This window comes from Larus michahellis, chromosome 1 (genome assembly GCF_964199755.1).
Source record: "Larus michahellis chromosome 1, bLarMic1.1, whole genome shotgun sequence".
Classification (NCBI taxonomy): domain Eukaryota; kingdom Metazoa; phylum Chordata; class Aves; order Charadriiformes; family Laridae; genus Larus; species Larus michahellis.
This window is the reverse complement of record NC_133896.1, coordinates 52,427,972-52,443,014: the sequence shown is the minus strand read 5'-3', so window position 1 is coordinate 52,443,014 and position 15,043 is coordinate 52,427,972. Positions and strand designations below refer to the sequence as shown.

The 15,043-nt window shown below is 40.0% G+C and overlaps 1 protein-coding gene across 4 annotated transcripts in view; it reads left to right on the top strand.

Annotated features, from left to right (window-relative positions):
- The first annotated feature begins 8,824 nt into the window (after positions 1 to 8,824).
- The window catches only part of ANKS1B (ankyrin repeat and sterile alpha motif domain containing 1B), a 448,856-nt gene continuing 442,637 nt past the window's right edge, over positions 8,825 to 15,043 (top strand). For all 4 annotated transcript variants that reach the window (XM_074575799.1, XM_074575789.1, XM_074575760.1 and 1 more), the window contains exon 1: positions 8,825 to 9,506. In XM_074575799.1, coding sequence (XP_074431900.1) covers positions 9,373 to 9,506 — 134 coding nt within the window. In that variant the 5' untranslated portion in view covers positions 8,825 to 9,372. The remainder of the gene's footprint in view (positions 9,507 to 15,043) is intronic.

Sequence of the window (15,043 nt, the reverse complement as noted above, 5' to 3'; positions counted from 1 at the left end):
ATTAAAAAAACCTATTTTCAAGAAGCTACAATGCTTGGCAGGTTCAGAGGTGTGAAAGGAGAAACAAATGTAAGAAAGAATTCATCACAGCACTCATCAGATTTGTGTGACTTAAGAATTTTCCTACTTGAATTATTCATCCTACTTTAGTTATTCACTCTGCTTTAATACAGTTTCATACACTTTTCTTACACTGCATTTCTTTACTGGAGGGGCATCTTTTTAGCTCCAATTTGTGGTATACTTAATTATTTGATTAAAGATTACTTTTGCATTAATTATTGCATATTTTTCTAGGATGATGCCAGCCTATTTGCATATCCATAGCAGAGTGTGTCTCTGTACTCTCTATCCTCTTAATAGAATATGGAAATAGAACATCTATCATGAATAGCTCTACCATTTTTCTTTCTATGGAAAAGAATCCAAAGATTAATTCCTAAATGTGTTTTGCTGAATCAGCTACAGTTAGAAAAGTGTCATGGATGTGCTGGTATTCCTGTAGTCCTCTCTGCTACCTTTGCTACTGATGGTCTGGTGTAGGTCAATACGCTATTGTGTTCTTTAAACATTTATCTTGCATTTAATATTTTTTGTGTATGTTCCTGCCTCTGAGCTCTTAGCTTTAACTTAGCTACTGAATTAAAATTAGTAGGGCTTTTTGCCTGGGGTCAATAATTACCTTTGGCTCAGATAAATAATGAACGTAAATCAAATGAATTGCTAGTTTAGCTGTAGACTTTACCAATTATTATTTTTGACCAAAATCTATTGTATTGTCCGAAGGCTGAAAATGAGAGATTTGACACATTAGCAAACAAATTACTCATGATAATATTTTCCTCTGTAATCCAGTTACACAAGAGATAAATGAGATTTAGAAATTCACTGCATAACCACATCCTCTCATGCAAAAAGCAATAACTTTCTTCCCTAGGCAGTACAGGACTAGCTTTCAAATTTTAATAAACACTCTAGAATGTTGTTTTGTGTGGCTTGGAGAAGTAATTAAGAATGAAGAACCTTTTTACCGTTGGGCTAACTGCATAAAATATGTCAGGGGCCCTAATCTTGTGCTCGGAGCAAAGTATCAGCTTCACAAAATCAGTCTCTGACAAATTTGGTATTAATTGTTCCTCTTGGCAGATAGAAGTACCCTTAACATCAGAATCACTGTGTGGTTGGTTGTGTGTGCACTGTACAAAAATACAGTAAGCAATACTTTGTGTATGTAAATTTATATACGAAGACTATATTAAACTACACTCTTACACGAGGCAGTATCCTGAGCCAAGATAAATTAGCAAGATGATAAGCAAAGCTTACATCGCTACTGCTTGTGCTGTGTTACTATCAGTGTGCACACGTAGGTAGCAGTCTCCATGCTAAAAGGTAATTTATCAGCATAAGAGCACATGCAACCAAGCATAATACAAAGCAACACTAAGCCTATTCTGAATTAATTTTTTTTAATTAAAAAATACATTAATGTGTTTTAAGCCTGTCCCCTGACAACTGCATTGTGTTTCCCTAGTTATTGTTTAGGAAAAAATAATGGATAATAGTTTTATATTTACCTTTTCCATACCACTTATAATTTAAATGTTTCTATTATATCTCCCTATGATTATAAATTTTTAAAGCTGAAGTGGCCTAGTCTATTTAGACTATACGAAGGCTGTAATATACATCTGATTATACCTCTTGTCCTTTACCGTATCTTGATTAGTTCTGATGTAATCTTTTTGGGACAGGACAAACACAATGGTTTTTACATTGACATAATGCTGCTCATTTCCTTTCCTAGTAATTCCCAATGATTTTATTTGTCATTTTGATTACCATATAGCATTACACTGACATTTTCATAGAAATATCCCCAATAACTTGAGATTATGGAGAAGTAACAGCAGTTTTGGAATTATAAAAGGGGAATCCAAAGTTTCCCTCCTATGCTGCAACAGAGGAATTATGTCTTTGTCAACGTTGAATACCATCTCCTATTTTACTGTCTACTAGAACAATGCCACGATGTACGCTTTCATACTCAGTTTTAGTTCAAGCTATTCTGAAATCTGTTGTTTCATTAGCAAAGTTTGCTTCTCCACTTCATGTTCTCTTCAGAGACTCTTTATGTGTTTGCTGGACAGTGCAAGGAGAGATCTCTCTACACAGCTGTCCTGACAACCTCTCACCATGGTGAAAACTGGCCATTCTTCCATTTTACTTTCCCTCCTTTAACCAACTGGCTGTTCACAAGAGAATCGTCCCCCTTACTTGGTAAATTTGGTTTCTTTAAAAGTATTCAGGCAGGACCTTGTCAAAAACTTTCTGGAAATCTAAATACGCCCTACTGATTGAATTGCCATTTTCCATATGCTCTTTGACGTCTTTGAAGAACTCTATGAGATGTACAAGACATGACTTGCTGCTCCAAAACCTGTACTAAATCTTCACTATTGTATGTAACTAGATGTCTACCAATTTGCCAGGCATGGAAATCAGACTCAGTAGTTCTCCAAATCCCCCTTCAAACCCTTAAAAGTTATTAGCATCACATTTGTAATCTTCCACTAATCTAGTACCAAGGCCAATTAAAACAATAGCTCACACCTCACCATTTTAATTTCAGTTCCTTCAGACTCTTTAGGGAATTTAATCTGGTTCAGGCAAGTTGGTTTTATTTATTGATTTGTTTCAAAAAAACCTTTTCTTATGGGGATGTAACTTGAGTTAACCCCTTGGACTTGACCTGTAAAGAAAGATCCTGGTAGCTGAAACGATGATTTCACTTTTTCACCACAAATAGTTCTGTTCACTCAAAAAGAACTGGCCAGACCCAAGAACCCAGTGCTAAATCAGCTAGCTGCATCATTTGTTTCAAGAATAACTATCAAAATTAGAAATTGCAAAGATTTGGAAAATTACAGCTAGTAAGATTGTTCTTCATTGTATACTTGACAGCACTATACCCATTTGGGTTTTGAGGAAAAAACTCCAGTGCTGTGTCTATTTGGTTCCATGTTAATTCCCACTGCAACATTAATCATAAATTTCTCTTTGTCATGTATTTCTCCTTTCAAATGTCTTCCTATTATTCCTAGTGGAATCAACCCTTACCCTCCAGCTCTCAGTTTGAGATTTATACCTTTTAAATACATAGAGACAGCTCTGAGCCTTCCCAGATCATTACCTAAATATATTCTATTTCCTTCTGTGTGCATGATTCATTCCCAGTAACCACTCTCTCTTTTGGACCCAATGAGGTCTGAAGCTATGTGTTGCAGAGCAGCACAGTTGGAATTTCAAATACATTCTGCCATACTGGTCATCATAACGTGTATCCACAAGCATAAACATACCTGAAGGATGTATGATGTACAAGGGTTTGCTCAACCGTTTCTGTTAATCCTGACGAGTCATTTACCACTATATATTTCTATATAATATTTGCTATTAGTAGAGACACAAACAGAATGGAAACCATTGGCAGAATACCTCTAGCTATGCTATTGCCTTCTAGGCACCACTTTCCCTGTGGTGGCATTCCTGTATGCTGCTGTTCAAGAGCCAAGGATAACATTTGTGCACAATTTTAACAGCTGTCTGTACTTGCAGTCGCGGTCCCTCATCACTAGCATGTTTCAGCTGAGATTTCTCTCAGATCCTTCTTTCAGGCAGTCAAAATCTGATGTGTAGGAATGTTGTATGTATCTTAAAGGGGAAATGAGAAGGGGAAAATATTTTAAAGTCTGAAAGAGGTTACAATGTATCAAAGGTAGAAACAAGTGGGGTTTTGTCAACAAGCTGTGCATTGAGCAGTCCAGGCAAAGCTTTAATACTGTATTGTATCTGTCAGCACACGCTGGATTGGGGCATCTAATCAGCATGCTGCTCTTACCTACTTGTATTCACATTTCATTCTGCATTTCTCTCTAATGCATGAAAAATAGTCTTAGGCATATTTTGATTGCAAACTGATGTAAACCTACGACAGAGCAGAAGGATTGGATGAATAATTATACTGCTAATCCCACCTGCTGTCACACAAGAAATACATGTAAAGAAATGTACAGATATACCAGTTAATCTTAGCATCTGCCATCAGAGCAAAATTGCAATTGCTCTGGAAATGGCACGGCAGACAGATCTGACTTACTGTCAGTACTATCCCATCACGGTTTTCTAGAGGCTCAGCTCTCCAGCGCAGACGCAACCTGCAGCCTGGATGTACTTGAGACTTTTGAGCAGTAGGACATTACAGCCCTCTGGGGAACGCAGCACACTTCCCATGGTACGTTCAGATGACTCTGTAGGTCAGTGTCCAGATGACAGAATAATAGTTTAATTTCTTGCTCCTCTTCTGTGTGTTCGGAGCTCCATGAGAATGATGTAGTGAGGTCAGTCAGTGCAAATGCTGAGACAGCGTCTTGCTGCTGTGCAACATCAGTAAGGGACCATTTTCTTGCATGTTCTTTTCCATTACAAATTTATGCCATGACAACATGCCTGAAAGCAAGCGTTTACAGAAAACACGATCTAGTCAGAATTTTATAGTCAGAAATAGGATTGTTGTGCGTAAGTCATCAAAAATGGCTTTTTCCTTAAATGTTACTTCAGCTTCTACTTAATCTGATGAGTCCAAGTGTTCACGCACTCTTTGAAACCGTAGCACTCTTGGTGTTTTTATATTCCTCATGAGTTAGGTTCAGTACTTTCAGTTTCTACTATTTTCTTTTACAGTGGAGGAGAATGTAAATCCTTCTGCGTATTTCAGTGGTGAGAGCTGAACTTAGCAGCATGTAAGTATTGTGGTGTCCCAGTTAACTAAACTGAGGACCCGTCCCCTGTGTCCACCTTCTGAGCCTACCACTGAGGAAGGCCAATGTGCATCTTGGTTTCAGCCTGAAACCAAGGACATGATGGGCACTGGTGCCTGGCCTCAAGAGCTCTGACGTACTCCCGGGACCTCCAGTTTGGACTTAGCCTCTGAGCCTGATGTTTAGGTATCTCCTAGATGAGCAGTGCATACACAGAGGTAGTCATGGTTGTTTGAAGTTCACTGTGTCTTTTTTACACTCTGTATATACTGTAAAGAGTGAAAGACAGTATCAGGCCTGAAAAACTCTTGCCAACTAGGTGCACGAGAAATAGCACTTTTTCTGGTGCACTTTGCTACGTTTGTCCCTGACTTACCATGGGTGTACAAAAATGACAACAATAATTAGGCCTATTTAATGCTAATACATTTTCTACTGCCAAACTGATGTGATGGTTTATTCCAGCATTTTGAGCTCTCTCTCAGAATATCTATCAGAATTTGTAATAAGGATCTTAGACCTTCCTTATATCTTTACATGAGAGAACTGATAATAGTCTTGAAATATGATGTTGATATGTTTGCTATTCTATACAACTACTTTTAATATCACAGATTTCATTTCTTTCAATACTTGCAACTCAGTTTTTCATATCCCTCCATGCTCCTGCTTGAAAAGAGAGAGAGGAAAGTCACAGAATGTTAGAAAGCACCCATTTAATTTGCTTTTAAGTAAGGGAGGCTGAAGGAGGAGGAAATCAAGAAGTTGTCACCCTGAAATGAGAACAAAGCCAAGTGATAGTTGCATTGTAAAAACATTAAGGAAAGTCCTTGCTTATTACAGTCAATCCCAGTCCCTTCAAATGACAAACCAGTTAAAGAATTTCTAGGTAGGCTAACTGCTTTCTCTGGCATTTTAGAAAATGGAAGAAAACAGAAGGTAAGGCATATGTTGTGTTAAGAGAAATTCTGAGATTGAAAGTGTGATGCCACTTAGACACTGACAGCTGCAGTGGTCATAACTTAAAATGTCTTCACAAATACTAAAATCATAGAATCAAAATTCTACTGTGGAATGGAACAGCACTGCTCAAAAAGCATACAGTTTTGAAAGATCTCTTGGCTGTTTTACAAATTATTTTTCTCACCTGTAACTGCTGCAAATTATAAAGCTATGTTTGTACTTTCTATGTCTAGTTAACATGTTTATCATACATATAATTTTTAACATTCCACAGTGTTGTCCCGATATTACCAGGGACAAAGAACGTAAGACATTTAAAAGCACAAAGGAGTCCACCCAATCTAATAGGTTTGACCATTTACATTCAACTCAGTCTCGGTACGTTTTTTTTCCTTACCACAGTCCACTATCGATTTCATCTCTAAAACCAGACCAACCCAAGTTCTGAATTCTTTGCTTCAGTAGCCCTTAGAATTTACCCATGTTTAACCCTTCCATTAACCCCAACCAAACAGCGCTGCTTAAACACCTTTATATTTTTCAAATGGATAGAATAACTGTTTTCTGCTCTATTTGCTAATGAAACTAAATCCTCTGATTGGCCTTCACCGTTTTGTTGGGCCTTAGGCTGATGGGTTTACTGGGGTATGTTTTGAGCCTTGCCACATTCATAAAATCTTCCTGAATTTGCTGGCTACTGCACGCATCTGCTCCATTGATATTTCTGTCCCCATACTTTTCTTCAACAGCTTTCTGGATGATCTTTTCAATTAGAGCACAGTCTTGAGATTTTATTTTCCCAAGAAGAATTATGTAACGTTTATACTGAGTCATATTTGCCATCTGCTGATCCGACTACATAAACAATCCAAATTCTTAAAAACCTGAGTTTTCCTTAGTATCTGCTTCTAATCTAATTTTTCACAAATGCACAGGTTGATGCACATACCCCTGCCTTACAATTAGCTCTTCACAGAATACTGGCGCCTCTTCAGAGGCCCTCATCAAACTTGAAGAAATCTATTCATGCGGAGGATACATGTGAGAAGGTATTTTTCGGGCAACGCACGTGATCGCATACAAAATCATATGCGAGGCAGAAATAAAGGGAAATTATGACTACTTTAACAGAGGACATCAAGAAGCTTCAGAAGGCAGCGGTATTCTTAGTATATGGCTAACTTCTTTGGAACTAGTTAATGCTCAAGTGGCTGGTAACAAGATACATAACTTTTTACTCCAGCTTTAAATTACTGTTTTCCACCACAACTCTGCTATGACTGAGGACTTAAACCATAAATCCTAATTCATGTGATTATACATTTATTTATTTAAACTGTAATGAAACACTTGTGATCACAGAATCAGACGTAAATTGCTATTTATATTAGACTCTCTCAATCAGAAAGGCCATAGTTATAGAGTCTCTCCACCTAATAATTTTATGCCAGTGTTCAATTCTGTGTCCTGTTGACAACATAGGAGAAGACATCATTACACATTCTGAAAATGCTGAACCATGTAAATTACATTTTCTAACTAAAAAAGAGATACAGTTTTGATTGCTGTGGACAGTATATTGAAACAATAGGTCTTCATAATGGTATTTTTTTTCCTTTGTAAGGGAAAAGCTGACCCCAGAAAGAAATTTCTATTTTTATGAGATTAAAGTTGTATATTAGCTAATAAAAATATGAAAACACCTGTAAAACTGTTACTGAGAGGGACTAAACCCAACCTCCACATCAACAAGGATCTTTCCATTGACTGGAATGCACCATAGGTCTGGAGCAATTAACACTTTCTCTGAAAACATAACATTAAAATCCTGCCTGCCACAATGTTGTTTTGCCATTGCTGTGCTTTATTTCCATCTTGTGAGCACAGTGCATGGGAGAATGCCACTGATCTCAGTGAGGGAACAGTAAGAGGTCTTAACTTATTTGCCTGTTGTACCTATGGTTCTACCTACGCAAATTACTAAACTGAAACAGGAACACGGGGCTGTAATTTGGCTTTTCAAGTATGCACAGTATCAAACGGTGCACTAAACAAGGATGTGCCTATGAGTTGGCCAGCACTGAGTATTTTCAACAAAGCTTTTAAGAACGCAAAAACCATAAGGAATGATTAATTTTGGTGCCTGGAAAAGTCATACAATTCAAAAGGTTACACGTTTGAAACCTGTAACAGAACCAGGCATGGCAGAACAAGGGATGACTGGAGCCGACACCAAGCATATTCAGTTATACCTCTCCTCCTCTGAAACACTAAAAAGGCACGATCCTGGCGTGTGGTGGGCGTGAGCGGTCCCGTCTGCCCAATTTGCCGAGCCAGCAACTCAGTTTCCCTCCCGACCTCGGCGGGCCCCGGATTTTCCTTTTTGTCTACACCGTTTTGCTCAACGAAGCAGGCTGGCATCTGCGCTGGAGCGTCCTGCCACGTCCCCGGATGGGGTTAAACCCCTGCTCGGGGGAGTCTCCTCACAGAAACACACACACGCGCATAACGCCACGCTCCCCTCCACCCCACTCCACCTGCTGCTAATTCCCCTGGGGGCGGGTGCGCCTCAGCACCCACCTTCGACCTGCCGCTTCCCCCCCCCGACTCCCCTCAGGAACCCGCCCTCCGCGGGGCAGCGCAGCCTCGCCCCCTGCCGCACCCAGGAGCGCGCGCGGCCTCCTCAGCGGCGGCAAGACCCCCCTCCCCACCCTCGTCCTCCACCGCCCTCCGCCACCCTCGCCCCGGCACCCGGGTCCCTCCCTTCCTCTTCCGCAGCGCCAGGAGGCGCCACCTGCCCGGCAGGACCCGGCCCCACAGCCGCGGCGGCCCCGCGGAGCGCTCCGGGCGCCGCACCTGGTGGGGGGGGACGGGGGGAGCGGGCAGGGAAAGGCGGGCTAACCGCCAGCGCGCGCGCGCCGCTCTGGTCCGCAGCAACGGCCGCCGCGCGGCACCGCAGTGGAGCGCGAGGCGCTGCCGTTAGCGAGGGGCGGGCGGGGCGGGGCGGGGCGGGGCGGGGCCGGGAGGGCGGAGGCAACGGAGGCCTCGGCGGCGGCGAAGGGCTGGGGCAGGCGGAGGGGGCAGCCAGCCCGGGCAGCCACTGAGAGCGCGCCAGCCACGTCTCCCCAGCAACGGGCCTGGCAAGTCAGGGCTGCGCCTCCTCCTCCCGTCCCTCCCTCCCTTCTTCCGTCCGTCAGTCCGTGAGGGTCGTTATCCCCCTCAGCCCGGCCGGCCCACGGGCACGGGGGCTCAGGCTGCCCGCTCCCCCAGCCCGGGCCGGGGCTCGTGCATGGGAGTGTGTGTGTTGGGGGGGGGAGGTTCTTTATTGGCCTCGTCCTCCCCCCCCCACCCCCCGCTTTCTCTTCCACACTCCACCCAGAAATGATCCAGTGAAACTAGGAGGAGGTGATTCTCCTCCTCCCTCCTGCTGCTGCTCCTGCTGGTCTGGAAGGGACTGCAGGAATCTCTGCTCCGCTCTGCTCTGAGGCAGGGTCTGGGGAGGGGAGACCGTTCTGTGGAGAGCGGGGGCCGCGGTGGTGGCCCGGGGTGTATCTCTGCCAGTGCGCGGGGGGCTGCTTGGTTCCTGACCATGGGGAAGGACCAGGAACTGCTGGAAGCTGCTCGCACTGGGAATGTGGCTCTGGTGGAGAAACTCCTCTCTGGGAGGAAAGGAGGGATCCTGGGCAGTGGATCTGGAGCTATTCCCTTATCCAGCTTACTGAGGTAGGGACATCGTTCCCCATCAGATGCTGGGGATATTAACCTCTTCTTCCCTGTCATCATCATCGCCCTTCTCATCTCCATTTCCATTCCTGCATCCTTCACAGTAACAATAAATCGTTCACTCTAGCCAAGTACAAGTGTGCCTGTGTTTAAAGTCACAGGCAGTCATTTTATTAATATAGTGATACTGAATTTCTTGCCATCAATGCGTCTGTAAGGTACTTGCTCTTTCTGTTGCTATCTGTGGTGCAGAACTTACATTTTTATTGCTGGGCTAATATGCACAATATACTAATTACCCTTCCTTTGATATTTAATTTTCGAATTGCTACTTTTAATCACAGATAAGGCATGGCATTGTGGAATTCTGTGTAAAAAGCCATAGCTTCACCCCATCCATACCTTCACCCATAGTTGTTACCCTCACTTGCAGAAGAAATTAGGCATGCCGTAGTAATGAGCCTACAAAACAAAGAAATGGAATCTTTTTTAATGAGAGATCATCGAGGCAGGGGAGGTGTAAAACTTATGGAGCAGGTTAGGTAAGAGCAGCATGACTTTCAAGATACCTGGATTTAGTGGAGTGAAACTGGGTTACTGGCCATGTTGGGTGAAAGGACTTAACTTTAGTCATTAGTCATATCTCGGGCAATCTACAGCATGACTTTGATGTTTAATTTCATCATGCTCTTAAGTAAGAGCATTATCACAAGCATTTATGACATTTGACAGTATTCAAACAAGAGGTCTGCAGCACACAGTCCAGTGTTAGTGTTCAATACTACATTAGGCATAGCAAAAGAAGACAAAATGAACTGAAACACTCTTGACCTAGAACTTTGAATAAATTGGGGTTTTGGGTTGGTTGTTGTTTTGTTTTCTTCTGGAAAGAAAGAAAAGGCCTAGATAAATGGAAATTGCTGAAATTAAAACATATTTGTGATTCTATTACCAGTACCTCCTCGTCAATATATTTATATTATTTCAATGTTCCCTATCAGAGGAAATTTAGTGTAACTGCCCAAATTATACCTGTTTAAAGTCTTGCTATTTTAAAGGTGGTTTTAGTGCTGTAAACAAAAACAGTTCAGATATTCATAGTTTAACAAAGTTCTTTGATGCCCCAGTTCAATTAGCCATTGCACCATTGTTTAGTTGCTAGCCCATTGACCAAAATCAAAACACACCATGTGATTGCTTTTTGTGCTGTACTTGAATAGGCTGCTTAGCAAGGAGTATGCCAGGTAGTTGGTTGAATTTAAAATATGAGTCTTCTTAAAATGCGATACCCATTTTTTGTAAGTACAGAAGTAAGTTCACTTCAGTACAATGACTAGCCATTTATAATTCTGTTCTACTGCATGATTTGTGTAGTGACTTTCTTCAGGGCTAGTGCCTGTGCTATGTTCTTACACTGTTACTTTCATGTTGTATATGATGAGCTCTGTATATCCAGAGGGGTTGTATTTGCTTGTGTTTTTCTTTTTTATTAAACAGCAGGGTTTTACTTTGTGTATACGGAACACCTTAGCCATGTGTTTTGTATATACAGATGGGTCACAAGAGTAATTTTTTGTTACTCAGAATTTAAGTATTTTAGGTTGTAAACTCAACTGTAGTCTTTTTTTTCTGGAAGTGCACTTAGCTTAAAGAAAAGTAAAACAAAGTAAAACATGCACTGTTTTATTTATGATATTTCTTACTAATGTTATTAAGAATGTCTATGGCTTCTGTAAACTTAACTTGAAAAATTAAAAGTAAAAATTTAGCATACAGCTGCTAAAATATTTATTTAAAATATTTTTTATTTTAAAGAAGTTATTTGAATACTTCAAAAAAAAAGAATTCAGTAATGGATTGATGCATAAACATTCACAATCTAACACACTATTGAACATAATGCTTTTTAGAGGGAATCTTAATAATTTCATTGACTTCACCAGGAATGCTCAAAGTAGAAGCTACTATGCATTATAAAGAGTGTTTTCAAGAAAGAATTATACATGCTAGGTATTTTAACATACCTTTGTTTGGAGGTGTTGCATGATCTAACTGATGCCAGCAATTATGGATTAAGTCCAGAATGACATGCAAGAGGTTGGATTTATCTTGGTACAGAACACATGGAAACAAAAGAAGGTACCATCTTGATCCTTTTTAGGAAATCAGCACTTACTGAAAATAGCAAAGTTGTAGAAAAGCCGTAACTGTACAGTATAAAAGTTTGAATTTGAGGTTGGGGGGATCTGAAGATTTTTTTTTTTTTAATAGAAAACCAATTGAAGTAGCTTACTAGTAGAGCTATGCTAGTATTTTTTGCATACAGTTTATTAGACTAAAACTGCTTTTGAAAGTTGTAACAAAGAGAAAGCAATAGAAAAAAATATAGGGACGTATTTTTCTTCTTTTTATAGAATCCTTAGGAGACATTGTATTTGACAGTAACTCCTGGTGTTTCATTGATCATAATTATTGCTCAGTTCCTAAAATGGTGCCTCAAAACTGTACGTGTCCCGTTGTGGTGAGGAAGGTCCGTGTTGCTTATTCTTTCTGCTTTTGGCAATGCTGTTCCTAGCATTAGGTCTTTCAGCATACAAGTTGACTCATTCTGTGCCTGATATGTTGGTCTAAGTAGCAGTACACTTTCCCTTTGGATTTCTTTTAAGTGCTGAAGACAACTCAGTTTATGTGGCTGAACTCTCCATGGCTTGGTGCCTTTTTTTGTGGAAATTTGCTTTGCAGTAGTTATGTACGTTGTGAATGAAATTTAATATTCATGAATTGAAAAATACACATCGATTGGTATCTGAACCAAGCAACAAACTATCTGAGCTCTCATCTCCTATTTACATTTTAATAACTTTTTTTTTTCTGACTCAGTGTATTTTATGGCACTTGGGGGAAAAATAGGGAAAACTTGTTTGGTTGTGTTATAGTTGAACCTATTCACTGATGTTAATTGCAGAGTAAATTATCTAATTTTTAAAGGGCTGACTTCTAATTTATAAGTTATTATATTAAATTATGACAAAAGTTCAGGAAAACAATACTGTTCCAGAAGGCTATTTAAGCACACATATAAATATATGAATGAATTCCTGTGAGGATTTAAACATATGCTTAAAGCAGAGTATGTGTGAAGTGCATAAAAATTATGTATGCTTGATTAAGTTCATAAGCACCTAGGTATCTGTAATAGATACTATGTAGGACCTTACGCCCAAATTGATTAATCTAAAGCAGTGACAATAGATCAGTGATATTTGACTGTGTGGACTGTAGAAATTGTTTCGTGAAAGGCTCTGGGTCAGTTTGCGGTCCTCTCCCTCAGTCTCCATGCTTTGCTCTGGAATATAAAGATTGTAGGTGAATATACTGAAGGTGAATTCCTCAGATGCAAAAGTCAGCATAAGGCATTGCAACATACTAGAGCAAGTATAATCCTCAGTACACACCAGGCGTAGAGTAATTTAGTTGCTTAAACATGGGTATTTATTGTCATTTTAGATGCCCATGAGTTTCTGAGGCATCTGCATGGGCTGATGGACTTTAGCAAGGAACCATGGCCTGTGGAGATAGAACTACATTCCGGGTGGGTGCACTAGGACATCTAAAAATGTGTTACATGTGTGTAGAGGCTACAGTTTCCAACCCAAAACAGTAGAGCAGTGCTGGGTTCTGTTCTTTTACTATGAAATGAGGATATTTTGAGACACCTCAGAAAACATTCAGAGTTTAGAAGACTGAACTGTAAGGGAAGTTTCCTTTCTCTGTTTCTTGAGAGATTTCACTTCCTGGAATTGTCACACATTAGTATATTAACTATGTTTCATATTAAAAAACAAATATGTTTTTTAGGTGCGTAATAGATTGCGAAGAGAATTTTCAAATTTTTAAATTATTTCATTGACTTTTATATTATTCCAGTATAACATGAAAACTTGAGGGTGAAATCCCACAGTCCCTCTAACAAAATGTATAATTCAATTCCTGTATCCCAAATCCTTAAATGTAAGTTAAATGCGTAAAGTACAATCCTTAAATGTACGTTAAATGTACGTTAAAAGAGTAAAGTGTTTCTAACAAAACCGGTATTTTTAATTTGCTTAATTTGATTATCTGCATATACAGAACATGTTTTTATTGACCAACCAGTTTTTCATTGTTGGATAAAGACAGGCTTCATTTCTTTCAAAGTGTTTTAAGGAAAATAACTTTGAAGGTTTTCCTGTATCTCAGAGACCTTGTATCATTTTGCCACATGCAGTCACGTACATGCCTTTTGCCCCTACTAATACGTTACAACCTAAAGAAAAATGGGTCGTTCTTTAAATGCTAATTTTTAGTCTTTTTAAACTTTACATGTTACATGAGCTTTGGATTTTTAACAGGATTATGGGATAGAATATGAATTAATGTGAACTGGCACGGAGTAGTAGGGAAAGGGTGAGTTGGCCTCTTCTTGCTCTTTGTTGGCTACTGCCATTACACAGCATGGGAGGGCGGAGCAGCCTGCGCGGAGCTGGTTTTTTCCCCTTCTACACTTGGCAGACTGTGGCAGGGAATGGCTCCGTTCTTTGCTTATCCTTACTTAGCGCAGCTACACCATGTATAGGCCTGGCCCAAGATATTTCTCCTCTAAAGTATAAGAAACCCAGGAAGCAGATTGTCAGTCTGCAAGTTGCAATCTGTTTCCTCATCTGTTTCTCAGAGCAGTGTATTGCTCGCAGCAAAGCCGCAGTTTAGCCTGATGGCCTCAGTGCACACTGAGAACCACTCAGATCTACTTCTGTCCTCGTACAGACCCCTGTGATTCATTCAGCTTGCTGTGCAAAATCAGATCAACTTAGATATGGCTTGTAGTGTAGAAAGTATTTAAAATACTGAAATACTTTACGAAGCTTTAGTTAAAATTTTAACAAAGTTGTTTTCACATTATAATTTAAATAACAAATGGATCACCTTATCAACAAATATAAAGGCACTAGTTCTATTCTTCGTTCCAGTGTTGTTTAAAGTAAGAGAAACTTTCTTAAGTTGATTATATAAAGAGATTGTATTATACGAGGCTTGCACTAGCAGGGTTCTGGGCTCACATACTTCTGAGGTCACTTGGTCTCTATGTTAGAAGGTGTTTATTTCAGACAACCAATGCAGATAATGAAACGACAAGTATTTGTTACACATAGATCAGTGGGGCATCCAATTAGTGTATGCTTATTCCTAATTGTAATTGTAAACTATTAGTTAATACATGGAGGTTTTTGTACTGATGTCCCAAGCAGAGACCAGCATTCCCAGATTCCCCAGTTACCTTCTTTATCCTGTTAGAATAGAAACTTAAGTCTTTTGGGGACATATTTAATTTTTCTTCTTTTTGTCTTTCAGTATGAAATGCAAATTAATGATCACTACAACTCTTAGTTTATGTTGTTTGGTGTTAACGATAGTTGATTGTTGCCTTGATTCAGCATGTTTGACGTTTCAAATATATGAGCTTCTCTTAAAACTTAAACTTGATTTTGTTATTTTCTGCC